The following is a 14,411-nucleotide window of genomic DNA, read 5'->3' on the forward strand; positions in this document are numbered from 1 at the left end:
ATCGGGAGAACGCAGCCTTGCAAATGCCCGCCTCCCTGGAAGGCTCGGGCGCTGAGTGACGGGGCAGCCCCCTGGCTCCCAGGGCTGTGTCTGAGGCTCTGGTCCCTGTGAGCCCGTCTCCCAGGAAGCCAAGGGCGGTGTGGGGGGGCCACTGCCCTGTCCACTCCTCACCCCCATATCACTCGCTAACAACGTTGGGTCGGGACAAACGCTCCCTCTGTGTGGGGAACGAGGCCTCCCCTGTGGATGGGGTGCACGGGGTGGGGAAGGGTTCCCCCTGCATACTCCCCCTCCTTCCACACTGAGCTCCAGCTGAACAACGAGGCCAGGGTGTGGCGCCCAGGTTCAAGGCCAGCACAGGTGGCTTCCCACCGCCCTTCTCAGGTGCACACACACTGCCTGTCCCCGTCCCCAGGAGCCCCGGGCACACCCTGGTGGCGGATCCCGCCTGCCTCTGGCAACTGTCGCCACGGAAAGTCCCCGCCCGCCTCCCTCCTTTGCACACCGGTCAGCCCCAAGTACAAACAGTTGGCGCACATCCAATGCTGCCTGTTTGTGGACACTCTGATGCCAAGGGCCAGGGCTCCACCATCTCTGCCCAGCTCATTGCTACGTGGAGCTGCAGGCGTCTCCTGGGGTGACGAGAAAGCTGCAGGAAGTGCTGGTGGTCTGTGGGCGGGCACCTCTCCCTGTCAGTCTCCCAGGGCTGCCCGCAGGCCCCGCCTTTGTGCAAACACTGAATTTAATATGTTTTCTTTGACTCCTATCCCAGGAAAAGCTCCTAATCAAACTTCACATTCAATGTGATTCAGATGCTGTTAACATTTTAAAATTACAGAAGTTAAGACGAAGATATCCGTGTCGTCAGAATGTTTTACAGGAAGTTGCCAAGGGATGCGTCATCTTAAATTTAAAAACGCTCAGAGGGACTGGTGTTCTGCAGCAAAGAGGCGCTGCCCCCCGCGAGGCCGGCAGCCCATATGGGTGCCAACTAGAGTCCACTTCTGGACCAGCCCCCTGCTCGTGCGCCTGGGAAAGCAGAGGATGGCCCAGGTGCTTGGGCCCCTGCCACCCACATGGGAGACCCAGAGGAAGCTCCTGGATCCTGGCTTCAGCCTGGCCCAGCCCTGGCCATTTGGGGAGTGAACCAGCAAACAGATCCCTGTCTCTGTCTTTATCTCTGTCCCTCTCTTTGTAACCCTGCCTTTCGAATAAAATAAATACATTTTAAAAAATGCTTAGGACTGGAATTCACTGCTGCTTCAAACATAGGATTCTCACTGTCTCCAAAGGCAGCTGGGGCCCGCGTGGCAGCCCCTCGGTGCCTGGGCTCGGGGCCCCCACCCCGGGATCTGGCAGACACGTGTCTGTGGAGCCACCCTACCTTGGCCAGCGTGGCGTACGCGAGTCCGAGTATTCCGTTCCACTTAATCCCAGGCAGAAAGAAACTCTCCGACTCAAAGATAGTGGCGACGTTGACGAGAAAGGACGCGTTGAAGCCCTTGGGGATGGTGACGAAGTCCTCGCCCACGACGCCCGTCCAGCTCCCCTGGGTGTACTTCACGGTGACGTCAAAGCCCTTGGGGCGGTAGGTACTGGACCTGCGGGGGGAGAGGAAAGCCCACCACGTTCTGTCAGAGATCTGTGCCGAGAGCCGCGGGGGCCAGGCTGGGCAGTGTGGCACACAGTGTCGACGGTGACAAGGTGACAGCCCCCCAAACACGGCCACTACACTGTGGCGACTGTTATGCACACCACATGTGAACACACTGGTCCTGGGTTCCGTTCTTCCCCATGCCCGAGTCACGCCTGGAAAACCAGGTGCTTTCTGGAAGGATGTGAGCCTACAAAGCCTGGCCGCTGCCCTGCGACTCCCGGAGGTGACCGCCACCTGCCTGGAGGCTCCGGCAGCTTGTGCTGGCCACGCCCAGGGCTCTGAGTCACACACACAACACCCCCTCCTCCCCAGGGCCCGGGTCGGCCCCCGATGTCAGGGCTCCCTCTCAAGCTCTCTCCTGATGCCCCCAAGCGGACAATAATCACACCAACATCTGGACATGCTGGGGCGCACATCACTGTGGAGGGACCCAGGACTCAGCACACAGGAAACCCCGAAGCTGAGAATTACCGAGAGAACGGCGCTGATGAGGTCACACGATGGACAGGGCAGGTGCACGCCCTCGCAGGCAGGGACAGTGGACACGGGCACCCCTAGTGTTTCATGCAGTGAGGAGGGAGACACCCAGGGAAGAAGGCAGGGCAGGGGACGGCAAGTACTTGGCTGGGATTCGGGGACAGCTGAGGGCCACGTGCATGTGGCTCTCTGGTGAGTGGCAGCAGGTGCCAAGGCCCTGGGGCTGTTCCACCCTACTAGGGTATTTCACACCAGGTGAGTTTGAAAATTCTGCTTGCATGATAGCGGGAGTCTGAAGAATGCCTTCTGGAAGATTCCTGGGCGTTCAGACTATGCACCAGTTTTGTCACTGCCACAAGATACCCAGGCAGCTGCCTTATAAAACAAAGAGGTCTACTGAGCTCACAGTCTGGGGGTCTGAGCTCCACGCCCCATAGCTCAGGCCCTGGTAAGGGCCCCTCTGTGTCACCTCCCAGTGATGGCACTGGTAGGAGCATGTGAGAAGGGGTGACCACATGGCCAGTGAGCAGGTGAGGAGGCTGGGCAGGGCCAGCCCCAGGCTTTCACTGTTACCCCCTGGCCAGGGCGTGGCCCAGGGACCTAAGGGCCCCCACACATCAGGCTCCTCCTATTAAAGGTTCCACCATGTCCCAGCCTTGTCACATGGAGATCCAGGCTCCCAACGCACGCAGGAGCCACTGGGGACACCGCCCCTGCCCCCAGCACTGTCGCAGACTCTCAGAGTCCTCAAAGACACACCAGTCACCAAAGCAAGCGTCCTGAGGCTGCTGTGGCCTGAGGGTTCCTCACTCCGTACCAATGCTGCGCCTGTGCTGGGCGAAGCTTAGGAAGCCCCTGCTGTAGGAGCACCAGGGCTGCGGGCCGACCTGGGGGGGCAGCTAAGTGGGAGGTGACACGGCCTTCTATTTAAGTAGGACGGTGCTTCAGAGAGTGCGTGGAAATGCAGCCCAATACATTTACCGTTTCAGAAAAAAGTTTTATTTGTTTATTTAAAAGTGAAAGAGAGAAAGGGAGAGGTGGAGCGAGAGTGAGAGATGGCATCCATAGTTCACTCCCCAAACGGCCACAGGGATGGGTCAGGCCAACACCGGGAGCCCGGAACTCCGTCCAGGTAGGGGCTTCCACTGCCTTCCCAGGTGCATTAGCAGGGAGCTGGATCAGAAGTGGAGCAGCCGGGACTCGAACTGGCTCCCATATGGGACGCTGGTGTTGCAGGTGGCGGCCTAACCTGCAGTACACTAGGTGCTTTGTGCTGAGGAATTTTAAACGACTGTAGGAAGAAAATGTCAAACTTGGCGGATCCTCTTTAAAATTCTTCATTATGCTCAGCCTTCAGCAGCGGCTAGCTCTGCGTCCAGGGGTTGATCCGGGGCTCTCGTTCTTGAGGTTGATCCTTTCCACCTTTCCTGCTTGCATCTTGTATACTCAGAAAACATGTTTTAAAAACGTCTGCGGGGAGTCGGCACTGTGGCGTGGAGCCAGATCAAGTCCTGGCTGCTCCACTTCCAGTCCAGCTCTCTGCTGTGGCCTGGGAAAGCAGTAGAAGATGCCCCAAGTCCTTGAGAGACCGGAAGAAGCTCCTGGCTCCTGGTTTCCCATCAGCCTCAGTCCGGCCATTGCAGCCATTTGGGGAATGAACCAGTGGATGGAAGACCTCTCTCTCTCTCTCTCTTACTGTCTGTAATTCTGCTTTTAAAATAAATAAAATCTAAAAAAAAAAAAAAAAAAAAAGGAGCCCGCGACTTCTGTGAGCCAACACAGCGCAGGAGGCAGAACGCCCGGGCAGCCCGGGGAACCCTGGGGTCCGCTCTGTCCCAAGCCCCCACCTGAGGAACTCTTCCCAGACTCCCCCGGGGCTCTGAAGCTCAGGCCAGGTGCACAAGCTACCTGTGGACTTGGCAGCCAGGCCCAGGTGCCCACCAGGTGCCCGCTGCCACCCCTCTGATCCTGCAAACCACCAGGCCCCCATGGACGGGACCAGGCCGCCCGGAAGCTGCTGGTTCCACCTGCCCAAGCCACATCCCCAGGAGCAGCAGCGGCAGTGCCTCTGGCTCCGCCTGCCCAGGCAAACACCCGGCGAGCTGGAGGGCCCGGGCTGGCAAGGTCTGACCCTGACCGCAGGTGGGACTTGGCATCCGATGGGTGTGTGGCCGGCTCAGCTTTCAGGGGATGATTCTGTGTGGCCCGAGGAGAATGCGATGGACACCCAGTGGCCTTTGGCAGGAGGAACGTTCCCCACCCCTCAAACAAACAGAAACCAGAGCTGCCTCCGGCCCACCGAGAGGCGATCGCTCTGCAGCCAGCGAAGCCACCAGGTCACCTCTCACGCCCGAATCCCACTTAGGAGCATCGGTGAGGGCGGAAACGAGTGGCTCTGAGGGAGCCCAGGAGCCCGCGGGAGCCGGGAGGCGGCTTCGTAACGAGAACACAGAACGCCTAGTTTCCTGAACAGATCAGTGCAGGGTCAAGGGCGCACACTGGGTCTCCACCGAACCTCTGGCTGAGGCTCTTTTATTGGTGGAAAAGAAGTCAATCTGGGAACACGCACGACCTGCTTTTGCTCCGTCGTAGCTCACTGGAACATTCGCTTCCGCTGGCGACAGGCGACTCAGACGGCGAACGGCAGCTGACGTCTCATCCCCAAATCAAAGAGCTTCTCAAAGAGCTCCCAGCCAAGCTCCAATCGCTGAGAGAAGCTCCAGGAAGCATTAAACATGCGTCTCCAAAGGCCTGGGCTGGCGTCAGGGTGACAAGCCCACCAGCCGTCCTATTATCACGGAGACACATCAGAGGCCTGAGCACACACGGAAATACTGCAGGCCAGGGAGCCGCAGCTCAGAAAAGAAACCTTTGTCAGGCATCGGGAAGGGAAGAGCCTGTTCTTCGGTTTTGATCAAAAACAATGGCTGACAGTGTACCTTTGGCCAACTCCGCTGCTGGGGACAGCGTAGGCAAAGTAGTGACACACAGGCTACGCCAGAGGGAAGCATTCCAGCTCTTGCAACTGCACATCTCACTCTACTGTGAGCCCACGAGAAGCACGGGAAACGCAGAGGACAGGAAAAAAGCAAGGTCAGTGTGAACCTAAGCAAGGTCAGTGTGAACCTAGGCAAGGTCAGTGTGAACCTAGGCAAGGTCAGTGTGAACCTAAGCAAGGTCAGTGTGAACCTAGGCAAGGTCAGTGTGAACCTAGGCAAGGTCAGTGTGAACCTAAGCAAGGTCAGTATGAACCTAGGCAAGGTCAGTGTGAACCTAAGCAAGGTCAGTGTGAACCTAGGCAAGGTCAGTGTGAACCTAGGCAAGGTCAATGTGAACCTAGGCAAGGTCAGTGTGAACCTAAGGCAAGGTCAGTGTGAACCTAAGGCAAGGTCAGTGTGAACCTAGGCAAGGTCAGTGTGAACCTAGGCAAGGTCAGTGTGAACCTAGGCAAGGTCAATGTGAACCTAAGGCAAGGTCAGTGTGAACCTAAGCAAGGTCAGTGTGAACCTAGGCAAGGTCAGTGTGAACCTAAGCAAGGTCAGTGTGAACCTAGGCAAGGTCAATGTGAACCTAGGCAAGGTCAGTGTGAACCTAAGCAAGGTCAGTGTGAACCTAAGCAAGGTCAGTGTGAACCTAAGCAAGGTCAGTGTGAACCTAGGCAAGGTCAATGTGAACCTAGGCAATGTCAGTGTGAACCTAAGCAAGGTCAGTGTGAACCTAGGCAAGGTCAGTGTGAACCTAAGCAAGGTCAGTGTGAACCTAGGCAAGGTCAGTGTGAACCTAGGCAAGGTCAGTGTGAACCTAAGCAAGGTCAGTGTGGACCTAGGCAAGGTCAGTGTGGACCTAAGCAAGGTCAGTGTGAACCTAGGCAAGGTCAATGTGAACCTAGGCAAGGTCAGTGTGAACCTAGGCAATGTCAGTGTGAACCTAAGCAAGGTCAGTGTGAACCTAGGCAAGGTCAGTGTGAACCTAAGGCAAGATCAGTGTGAACCTAAGGCAAGGTCAGTGTGAACCTAAGCAAGGTCAGTGTGAACCTAGGCAAGGTCAGTGTGAACCTAAGCAAGGTCAATGTGAACCTAAGGCAAGGTCAGTGTGAACCTAAGCAAGGTCAGTGTGAACCTAGGCAAGGTCAGTGTGAACCTAAGCAAGGTCAGTGTGAACCTAGGCAAGGTCAGTGTGAACCTAGGCAAGGTCAGTGTGAACCTAAGCAAGGTCAGTGTGAACCTAGGCAAGGTCAGTGTGAACCTAAGCAAGGTCAGTGTGAACCTAGGCAAGGTCAGTGTGAACCTAGGCAAGGTCAGTGTGAACCTAAGGCAGCATTTAACCCGCAAAGCACACGGGAGCAAGGATGTGGCTGGTGGAATGGAATTTGCCCAAAACTCAGAAACAGGTGCCCCAGCCCTGAAACGGGTGCCCCAGCCCTGAAACGGGTGCCCCAGCCCTGAAACGGGTGCCCCAGCCCTGCGGAAGGTTTTCTGAGTAGAAAGGGGCACCAGGGCAGGGGGAGGGGTCTTATCCGGGATAACTCAACCTGCAAAGCCGGGGAAGGTGGAAGTGGCAATGGGGTGATGCTGCCTGCGGAGGGGAAGTCTGGGCTTTCCCTGGACAGCGCTGGGTTCTGCCGTTCCTCTCTGTTTCACCCACAAAAGGAGAAGCAGTTGGGAACCTGGGGCATCCCGAGAGCTGACAGGGTTCTCGTGGGGGCTGGCAGGAGCAAAGACCTGGCCAGCTGAAGATGGGGATGGTCCCCGGAATTTCTGCCAAGATCAGGTGCCTGGAGGCCAGGCCAGCCCAGTCTTGCAGCGTGGAAAACGGGCACCGCGGGCCATTCAGACACAGGCCTGGGGATGGACACACGATCCACGTGGATAAGCCAGGGCCAGGCCAGCTGGGAACTCAGAGAGCTGTGCGTGCTGGGCCCTGAGGGAGAAGCAGAGCTCAGTCAAGGACGCGGCGAATGGGGAAGAGGCTGTCTACAGTGGGGAATATTGTCCGCAGATCAAATGACACAGCACAGTGTTGGAAGTGGGGACTGTCACCTTAACAATCACACCTGCAGGGCCAAAGGAGCCAGGGTGGGGAGATGCGCCTTGGCCTTTGAGGGGCTCCGGCTGACGTACAGTGCGACAGCCACGCCCACTGACTGCGGCTTTGCTCTTTCGGCTGCCCGCTGACTCTGCAGGCACCGGACAGGGAGTGACACTCCTCAGGCCGGGCAGGGGACTGCTGATGGGGGCCCAGCTCCATGGTGCCCCACCCCCCGGAGAGTGGAAGCTGCGTCGGTGTGCAGGGGAACAATGCTGGCTGGCGAGCGGTCCTCAGCGGGTACCCCACTGTCCCTGGGTGAGTTTCGGAAACACTAGGGGTGTTTTTGGCTGCTGGCTATCCAGGGGAAGTCACCCTCCAGTGCCCCCTGTGGGTGAAGACCTCAGGCTGACCATGTGTGCACACAAGGTGCCCACTGTCACATATGCATGAGGGATTTTGCACAGCGGTTTGATTGCACTGGATATTAACAACCATGGTACAAATGTAGTGACGCTGGGACCATTGGGTGGTGGTGACCAAGGTTCTTCACCATTCTGGAAAACCTTGCAGCAACCTAACCTGCTCTGAGAATCTGAGTCTAACTCAACCTGCCATGACCCGTCTATACTGGGTGCTGTGTCCACAGGGATGCCCCCACGGCCTCCTGCACCTGTTCCTTCCTGGGCGCAGTGGGGCCAGAGAGTCAGTGTGCTGAGCTCCGCCCCCACCGCCGCCTTCAGGCTCGCCTGCAAGATGGAGGCTGGCGAATCCAGAACGCGGCCACGGCACTGATGCCCCCAGAGTGGAGCCCCGGCCGCAGTGCAGGAGACGGATGGACATGTGGGTCTCCTCGGCCACTTCCTGCCCCATGAAACTGACCGGCATTTTCAGAAGCCACCAGGCTGGGGCTTCCCTGTCTCTAATCCCTCACCCCCCACTGAGGCTGGGACAAAAGCCCGAGGATAAGGGAGGCGGGAAGAGGGGAGACACACAGGGATTTACAGGGGGAAGTCCGATGTGGTGGCTCAGTCCTTCCATGGTTCATGACCTGACCAAGCAGATCCGGCAGTGCACTTGTGCTATCGAGATGAATTTATCAAAAAGAGATGGAGGTCACGTCTGCACAGCGTGAGGGAAGCTTCGAGTGCTCAGAGGGCAGTGACCCCACACTGTGGGCTCCTCCAGAGCGGGGTGCCGACTCAGGGCCCCTGGGGACCCCAAGCCCCCAGTCCCGAGCTCTTCCAAAGCTGGGAGCTGGGGACCGTGCTTGGAAAGGATTGCTCTATTCTGAAGACCTCCATTGGGCTCCACCCTTAAAACAAGATCGATTTATTTGATAGGCAGTTACAGAAGGAGAAAGGAGGACAGAGAAAGCTCAGGAGAGGGAGCAATGTTCCGTCCACTAGGTCACTCTCCAAGTGGTCGCAATGTCCAGGGCTGGCCAGGCTGAAGCCAGGAGCCATCTTCTGCTGCTCTCCCTGGGGTATGAGCAGGGAGCTGGATCGGAAGTGGAGCAGCCGGAACCTGCACTCACCTGGGATGCGAGCCTCGCAGGGAGTGGGCACGGCACCAGCACCGGACTCCACCGCTTTCTCAGGACCCCCTCACTCCTGATGGCGAGGCAGCCCAGGCTCAGGCCTTAATGCTCTGTGCATCCACCAGGCGCTTTTCTCCAAATGAGTCCCGAGTTTCTCCCAAGTGGAAACACCTCCCCCCAGGCACAGCCTCCAAGAACCACCATAACCCTGCACGCTGCGACGATGCTAAGGGAGCATCTATCTCCCCAGCTGTGGGGGCCAGCCCTCCCCCTGCCGGCGCAGCCTTGCACTCCCACACAGGCTCTCTGCCCCCGCCCAGGCCCCACCGCTGCCACTGCAGCACCTGAGGGGCTGGAACCAGCACTGAGGGACCACAGCGCCCTAACTACCAACGTCGGACTTGAGATCATGTAGGGCGAAGCCTCGTGTGAAGGCACCAAGGGGGATCAAGGTGTGGATTATGCTGCAACAAAATGTGCAAATGCGTGAGCACTCACACATGCACACCATGATACATACGCTCACACACATGCACAGTGACACACACGTGCAGATGCACACGCGGGGACCCCAAGAAGCTCATGGGAAATGGAATTAGGTCTACGTTTATTTTGTGCACCGAAGTTTTGGATCCTTGCAGCCTGTGCATAACATGGAATTGCCAAGAACTTTTAGGAGGCCCCTCGTACATAACCCCTTGACAGTGCACCGGCCTCCGGCTGAGCCACGCCGGCGCCGGCTCCCCCGCTTACCTCTCCACGTCAAAGTAGGAGTCCACGTAGGGATGTGGAGCCCCTGCCACGGCGAAGTTACTGCTCCCCGTGTCCACGAGGATCTGCAGCTTTCATTTGTCAAGGAAAAAAAAAAAACACAACAGAGAGAGAGGTCAGTCCAAGAAGGCAGCTCCTGAGCAACCGTTTCAAAAATCAAAGTCCTGAGCAATTGATCAGTTGGAAGAAAACCACACTGATGTGGGGGTGGGGGAGCTGTGATAGAACCAACACAGTCAGGGAGGGCGCACCCCGCTCTCAGGGCACAGGCACTCTGCAGAGGCTAGCCAGCGGCACCTGCTGACAAGGCTAAGCCCTTTCTCACCCGTGGGCTCTGGGCCAGGCTCTTCCCTGGCTGGAACACCCTACTTTTGCTTTTCCAAATCTTGCTTGGCAAATCCCAGCCAGTGCGGCAGCCGTGACGCCGATGTCCCCCCCCCCCTCCTCCTGGGCGCCCCTGTCACGAGCATCCCTTTGTAGTTTCATTGAGGTTTCATTTGCGTGCAACAGAGAGGCACGCTCACCAGTGTTGGAACGGCGACTTCCAGCGTGGCACACACCCAGGTCAACCTGCAGGTTCCTTTCCCAGCCTCTCCGGCTCTGCCCCAGAGGCCACCACCCCCTCACTTCACGGCCACGCGCTGCTTTCTCGAGGGTTCTACCAGTGGAATCATGTACTGCTGTGACCTCTGTCTGGCACAGCTGCCTTTGCACAAGACGCCCGCACTGCGGTGTGCAGGGTCCTTTCCTCCCTCCCTTGCGTGGACACCACGACCTGCGTGGGCGTCTCTGCCTTTGGGCAGCTGGGTTGCTCCCAGTCGTGGGCTAGAAGTGAGGAGGCGGCCATGGGCATTCTTGCCTGAGTCTGTATTGGACGTATGTTTCCATTTCTTTTGAGAAAACACCTAGGAGGACAACTTGTCGGGCCACAGGGCAGGCGTCTCTTCCATGTTTTCTAAGACACAGTGGAGCTGGTCTCCAACACAGATGCTCCGCGTCCACTCCCGGGAGCAACGTGGCCATGGTTCATCTGGCTCCTTTGGCCCATTTGGCCCGTGTCCTCCTGTGGGTCTTTATTTATTTATTTATTTATTCTCATCAACTTGGAAGGCAGAGAGAGAGAGAGAGGAAGAGAGAGAGACTCTTGTACCTACTGGTTCACTCCCCAAAATTCCCACAATACCCAGGGCTAGGCCAGGCCAAAGCCAGGAGCCAGAAACTCCATCTGGGCTCCTATGTGGGTGGGAGGGGCCCGAGCATCTGAGCCAGCACCTGTGGGCACCAAGGATGCTTCAGCAGGCAGCTGGATCAGAAGTGGAACAACCAGGACTCGAAGCAGGCACTCTGGCAGGGGACGTGGGCACCCCAAGGGCAGCTGAACTGGCTGCCCCACAGCACCTGCCCCGGAAGATGTGTTTGTCGTTCGTCTTTTTATGTCTAGCATCGAGCTCACGTCCACACAGAAAGCCAACCATTTACAGAATGAACACGTCTTTTAGAAATAAACACAGAATATGTAGGTAGAGCCCACAAGTTAAAATTCAAGCTTAAAAAGCCATAGATGGAGCCAGTGTTCCGGTGCAGTGGGTTAAGCTGCTGCCTGCAATGCTGGTATCCCGTATGAGGGCCGGTTCGAGTCCTGGCTGCTCCACTTCCAATCCAGCTCCCTGTTGATGTGTCTGGGAAGGCAGTATAAGGTGGCCCGAGTCTCTGCACCCCTGCCCCCACGTGGCAGACCCTGAAGGACTTCCAGGCTCCTGCCTTTGGCCTGGCCCAGCTCCAGCTGTTGCAGCCATTAGGGGAGTGAACGAGTGGATGGAAAATGCCTGTGTCTCTGTAACTCTGCCTTTCAAATAAATAGATAAATAATAAACTTTAAAAAAAAATAGATAAGGATGGTGGAACAGCCAAGTTTTCCTTTGTAATAATTTTTTTTTAAATCGATCCAAGTCCGACCACCACTTGAGCCGCCGCCCCGGGTGTGCTTTGGCAGGAAGCTGGATAGGGAGTGGGGTCGGCCCCACAAGCCACTTTTATACACGATGTGGTGCCCCAGGAGGCATCTTATTTCATCTTATTTATTTATTTATTTGAAAGGCAGAGCTACAGAAAGAGGCAGGGAGGGATCTTCCGCTGCTGGTTCACTCCCCCAGCGGCCATGAAGGCTGGCGTTGTCCTCCAGGCACTCGGGTCATCTTCTGCTGCTCTCCTGGGCACCTTAGCAGGGAGCTGGATCGGAAGTGGAGCGGCCGGGACTCGGAACTGTGCCCGCCCGTGTGGGATTCTGGGGTTTCAGGCGGTGGCCTTGCCTGCTGAGCCACAGTGCCAGCCCGCCTGGGAGACATATGCCTGCTGAATCCAACGACCACCCAACTCGAGCTCTGCCGTGGACACGCCTTCCCAGGCGTTTTCTGTGGGCAGCACCAGGGCGGCACCAGGACGGCACCAGAGCAGCACCAGGATGGCACCAGGACAGCTGGTCGTGGCGTGCCTCTGCCAGGCAGGCCCGTCTCAAAGGCTGCTCACGGCCCGCAGAGCAGCTATTGTTAACACTTCCCCTGTGGCCAGCTCAGGGTTGACACGGGCTCAAAGCCACTTCTGCAACAGAGTGGATGCGGCCAGGCCTGGCACCGTCCCTGTCCATGGAAAGCCAGGAGTCTAGCGCCACACTGCTGCCCAGCGGGCAGAACCTGCCAGAGCCGACACAGGCCGGGGCCTGGGAGCCACGACCCTGAGCACTCGCTGCTGTCCCCAGGGGCAGTCGCAGTGTTCACCGGGGGCAGGGAGAACGTGGAAGGTGCAGAGGTGGCCAGGCGTGGAGCGGTGAGGGACAGAGGGGAAATAAAATGCAAGGGAGGCCTGGGGATCGATGGGCCTTTAAAAGGAATGAATGGGGCCGGTGCTGTGTTGCAGCGGGTTAAGCCGCCACCTGTGACGCGGCATCTAGTCCCTCCGAGTGCCAGCTCGAGTCCCGGCTGCTCTGCTTCTGACCCAGCTCCCTGCTAAGGTGCCTGGGAAAGCAGCGGACAATGGCCCAAGTGCTTGGGCCCCTGCACCTCCTTTGGAGACGTAGAAGAAGCTCCTGGCTCCTGGCTTTGGATTGGCTCAGCTCTGGCTGTTGCAGTCATTTGGGGAGTGAACCAGCAGATGGAAGGCACCCCTCTCTCTCTCTCTCTCTCTCTCTCTCCGTGTATAACTCTGCCTTTCAAATAAAATAAACATTACAGAAAAAAAGAGAGGGGTGCGGTGGTCAGGCAAGGAGCATGGGCCATGCTGAAAAAGCCCTGGATTGCACAACAGCGAACAAGGTCATCCAAGGTCACGGGGAGGGTGAGCGGCGGATTCCTGAGTGGGAACAGCGCCCACGCCCGGTGCCACGCACCAAAGCCACTTCACAAGTGTTCCTGGCTCTGTGGGCAGCCAGGCAGCACCCCTGGGAAATGTCAGCGTGGCCTTGGTCCCGGCCCCGCCCACGCACCAGCGCCCGGCTGGTATTCCTGTCCACGGGGATGCTCCCACACAGCCAGGCCCCGCCCAGCAGGGGCGAGACCATTGTTCCTCCACACAATAGCGCAGTGACTGGTGCCGTGGATGCTTCCCCTGCTCCCTGGGCCCGGAATTCCAGCCCAGCCTCTGCAGCTCCCGACCTGGGCTCGCTCACACAGCCACCCCTGGCTGCTCGGCTACACCACAAACACAGAGAAAGACCAGCAGGTCCTCTGCCTGATCTTACGCAGGGCACCTGTTAACGGTGGCCAGGTACAACCACGGCAGAAGCTGTCGAGCAAATTCTATCTGCTGTTCCTGCTTGGCTAGCTGCCCCTGTAGGTCATTCTAGAATCTACAACCTGAGAAATCTCCACAAACAGGGCAGCCGTGAGGTCAGGCAGGGGACGGACACGCAGGCGCAGCACCGCTCCGGGCTGTGCCTCATGGAAGGCGTCAGAGTGGCCAACAGCAAAACAGACATTTCTCATACTGAGCTCTCATGGAGACCATCGGCCACCTGTGCGAGTCGTCTCAGCCGCAGAGCAAAGCCAATGGCAACGATGCCACTGGACCTGTGAATTTCTGGATTTCCATGATCTGAAACAAATGGGGAGTCAAATACTCGGGGTTTCTTCCACACACGTCAGCCCACGCCACACACCAGTAACACAAGCTGCCGCTGCTTCTAGTCCGGGGACCGCCGAATCCGTGGCCCGCCTCTTTGGGTTCAACTCCGTGGGCACACAGGCACAGGTGCACACATACATACTTCCTGGTCCCCAGGAACAGGCTGAACACACACATACTCTCCACTTCAGGAAATAATTCTACACTTTATAATTTTTTTGAAAACCTAACAGTCTTTTTTTAAAGATTTATTTATTTATTTATTTGAAAGGCAGTCTTACAGAGAGAGAGAGAGAGAGAGAGAGAGAGAGGTCTTCCATCTGCTCGTTCACTCCCTGAATGGCCCCAATGGCCGGAGCTGGGCCGATCTGAAGCCAGGAGCCTGGAGCTTCTTCCTGGTCTCCCACACGGCTGCAGGGGCCCAAGGACTTGGCCATCTGCTACTGTTTTCCCAGGCCACAGCAGAGCTGGGTCAGAAGTAGAGCAGCCAGGACTCGAACTGGTGTCCACATGGGACGCCGGCACTGCTGGCAGCAGCTTTACCCACTACACCACGGCACCAGCCCCCGTTTCTACGCTTTCAAAGCATGACTCCAAATGACTCGGAACGCAGGAGGGAGATGCAGGTGAGAACAGGAATACCTTGGTGAGCGGAATGGCCCAGCGGGTGTCGCTCCCCACTTTAGTCCTGACATCAAGTGGCCTCCTGTAGAACCCCGGGTCCTCCTCGTCCATCATCAGCTCCTCTTCCTCCGACCTGGGGCTCTGAGCCCCAGTCCCTGGCGCTGCTCTATCAGCCTGGTGCCTCTTCCAGACGACAGCCCC

General features: G+C 57.6%; 1 protein-coding gene across 2 annotated transcripts in view; it reads right to left on the bottom strand.

Moving 5' to 3' along the window:
• BACE2 (beta-secretase 2) overlaps positions 1–14,411 on the bottom strand; it is a 77,977-nt gene that overhangs the window by 38,336 nt on the left and 25,230 nt on the right. For both annotated transcript variants that reach the window (XM_062175172.1, XM_062175177.1), the window contains exons 2-3: positions 9,453–9,541; positions 1,385–1,601 (exon numbers count right to left, since the gene is read on the bottom strand). In XM_062175172.1, the coding sequence (XP_062031156.1) occupies positions 1,385–1,601; positions 9,453–9,541 (306 nt within the window). The remainder of the gene's footprint in view (positions 1–1,384; positions 1,602–9,452; positions 9,542–14,411) is intronic.

This window comes from Lepus europaeus, chromosome 2, assembly GCF_033115175.1.
Source record: "Lepus europaeus isolate LE1 chromosome 2, mLepTim1.pri, whole genome shotgun sequence".
NCBI lineage: Eukaryota > Metazoa > Chordata > Mammalia > Lagomorpha > Leporidae > Lepus > Lepus europaeus.